We start from the raw sequence: 2,722 nt of genomic DNA, 5'->3' as shown, positions 1-2,722 counted from the left end.
TATTCCCCCACCTGCGGCGATCAAGCTAGAAAGTACTTACCTGACGGACCACATAGCAAGCCTCCAGGAATATGCTCTGGTTGGCCGATGGCACTTTCCAGAGATGGATGACACCAAGATGAGAAATTGGCTCGAACTGCAATGGAAACCTCTGATTGGCTATATTCCCATTGTGGCTAGACTGTTGAAAGAATGGTATTGCTTTCATTTTCTGAGTGCTAGCGACCTGGAAGCCATTCAGAATCACCCATGGGTTTATGGAAGGAGTTTTCTTGCGTTATATAAGTGGTATATTGGTTATAACCCGTTGAAGAATACTCCTACCAATAACTTGATATGGGTCAAGCTCCCCGGACTTCCCCTGGAGTTGTGGTCAAAGGAAACCTTAACAGAGATAGGAAATGCCATAGGAAGATGTGTATATGTTGATCCTAGATGCCTGGGGGAAAAAGACAAACGTGTAGCCTGGATTCTCATAGAAAAAGCTTACAGAGGAGGGTTCCCTGACCACATTGAGATATTTTGGAGGGATTTAAAAATAAATCAGAGGTTGGATTTTTGGGGAGTGCTCAGCATGCCATCAGACAGGACACCTAATCAAAAATTGCCCTCATCGGCCTGTCCTAAAGAACCGAAAGCATCATGGATTCTCCCAGGTTGCAGCAAACATATATAGGACGAAGTCTCCATCCCCGGGAATGGAGAAGTTAACACCTACAAAAAGCATGTCTCCATCAGAGTCTGGTGATCAGCAAAGGGTTATTAATCTTGAAGTTTTTCCTCATCAAACTCCACCTTCTTTTAAGAATTCAAATCCTTTGGATATTGTTTCTCCATCAATGCCTCCCCTGGAACCTGCTTCTGATCATGAAATCCCCCTCCCTCCTCCGGTCCCTCAGTCTTTTAAAGATTCTAATATGGAGGCCCATATTACCTTTATCCCATCCTCCTCTCCGTCACCAAAGAAGAAAAGGACTCCATCTAGAAAAGGAAAAGAACCTATGGTTACGGCTACTCCTTTAAATTCCCCAGTCTCTTCCCCCACAAACTCGATTGGCAGTGACTTGGACTATCTTCTAAACAAGAAATCACTTGAACTTAGACCCCTCACTATTCATAAATCGGGGAAGCAATCCTCTCCTCAAATAAGCCCAAATTCTGCAAAGAACATTACGGTGAGAAGAAAAAATAACAGGGGTAGTAGACATTTCAGGGGAAGGGTCGATGGTGCAGGCAGAGGAGTACGTAATCTTTCTCTTATAGATGTCCCTATCATTGATATGACAGAAGAAAGGCCTCTTAGAGCAAGCATGGCCGAAAAGACTCCCCAATGACCTTCATCATATCCATGAACGTAAGAGGTCTGGGGGCAGACCAAAAATTTTTGGCCCTAAAGAATCTTTTCTATTCAGTTCGACCTAAAATCATTTTAATCCAAGAAACCATGCATAACACTCCTGTATCTATTTCCTACTTCAGGAAAATGTTTCCCACCTGGCATATAACCGCTTCGGAAGCAAATGGCCTTTCTGGGGGCCTAGCGGTTTTATGGGATCCTGATTGGATCAGAGCAAAGGCATACAGGTGCTTGGCGGGTATTCTCATCTCGGCACAAATCAGGGGGAAAGACTGTCCGATCAACATACTGAATATTTATGCTCCTTACAAAAACAGATTGCCATTCTGGGAGAAATTATTTGCTTCAGAAATTTTTGACATCGAATCTTTGATGATTGCAGGAGATCTAAATGTCACTTTAAACTCAGATGAAACATGGGGCAACAGCAGGAAAAAGGATCCCCTTGCAGATCGCATCAAATATGAGCTACTAAACAGGAATCTTGTTGATATAAACCCTCCCAAAATGCTCCCGACTTGGGACAATGGAAGGATCGAAGAGGCCTATATAGCCAAAAGACTTGATAGATTTATCCTTCATGTTAGTATAATCGATAGACTGGGCATGCCTTTCTCAACAATTGGGAATGTGTTCATATCAGATCATAGACCGATACTTCTAAGTTGGAGAGAAAAGGGTTTTAGAAAAGGCTATTCATTCAAATTTAACAGGTCATGTTTGGAAGATCCAGAGTTTAATGATGTTATAATAAGAACTTGGAAAGAGCTATCATCAACAGAGAATATGCCCCCTTTTTTGACCTTTAGGGACAAGCTTGCTTCCATTAGAAAGGTGGTTAAGGAATGGCAATTTAAGAAAAGGCAAATGAATAGAACAGCCCTCCGGGAAATACAAATGGAATTGGACAGCATCTCTGGAGTCCTAGCTGCTCATCTACTCACTTTCAATATGAGATGCCGTATAAAGGAGCTTCAAAAGAAAAAACTAAAAATTCTGGAGCAGGAGGAAGCTTTTTGGAGATTAAAGAGTAGGGCGATCTGGCTTAAGGAGGGGGACAAGAACACAAAATTCTTCCACAAGTTTGCGAGCTCCAGACGTGAAAAAAACTCCATATGGAAAATAAGTGATGGAAAAGGGGGTTTCCTATACTCTCAATAGGACATCTCAAACGAGGCTGTGAGATATTTTGAAAATCAGTACAAGAGAGCTGGGGATTGCAGGATTCAGGACATTCTATGGGGCATTGATTTATTCCCTCAAATGTTTGATGATGAACTAAATGAATGCCTTTTCCAGCCAGTAACTGAGGAAGAGCTGTTAGAAACAATGAAATCTTTCAAGAGGGATAAGTGTCTAGGCCCA

The 2,722-nt window shown here is 42.1% G+C and overlaps 1 protein-coding gene across 1 annotated transcript; it reads left to right on the top strand.

Moving 5' to 3' along the window:
* Window positions 1-1,444: 1,444 nt before the first annotated feature.
* Window positions 1,445-2,518, top strand: LOC149197863 (uncharacterized). Its single transcript, XM_089408835.1, has one exon. It carries the CDS (start codon window positions 1,445-1,447, stop codon window positions 2,516-2,518), a length of 1,074 nt encoding a protein of 357 aa, XP_089264961.1.
* Window positions 2,519-2,722: the final 204 nt, after the last annotated feature.

This window comes from Pinus tabuliformis, chromosome 2_2 (genome assembly GCF_031772625.1).
Source record: "Pinus tabuliformis cultivar Carrire ecotype Pingquan chromosome 2_2, CPIR1, whole genome shotgun sequence".
NCBI lineage: Eukaryota > Viridiplantae > Streptophyta > Pinopsida > Pinales > Pinaceae > Pinus > Pinus tabuliformis.
Note: the sequence above shows the minus strand (reverse complement) of the source record. Positions and strands in the feature narration are given on the sequence as shown.

What these genes read in the sequence shown, in the direction of transcription:
- LOC149197863 (XM_089408835.1), top strand. Translation starts at nt 1,445, where the DNA reads ATGCATAACACTCCTGTATCTATTTCCTACTTCAGGAAAATGTTTCCC.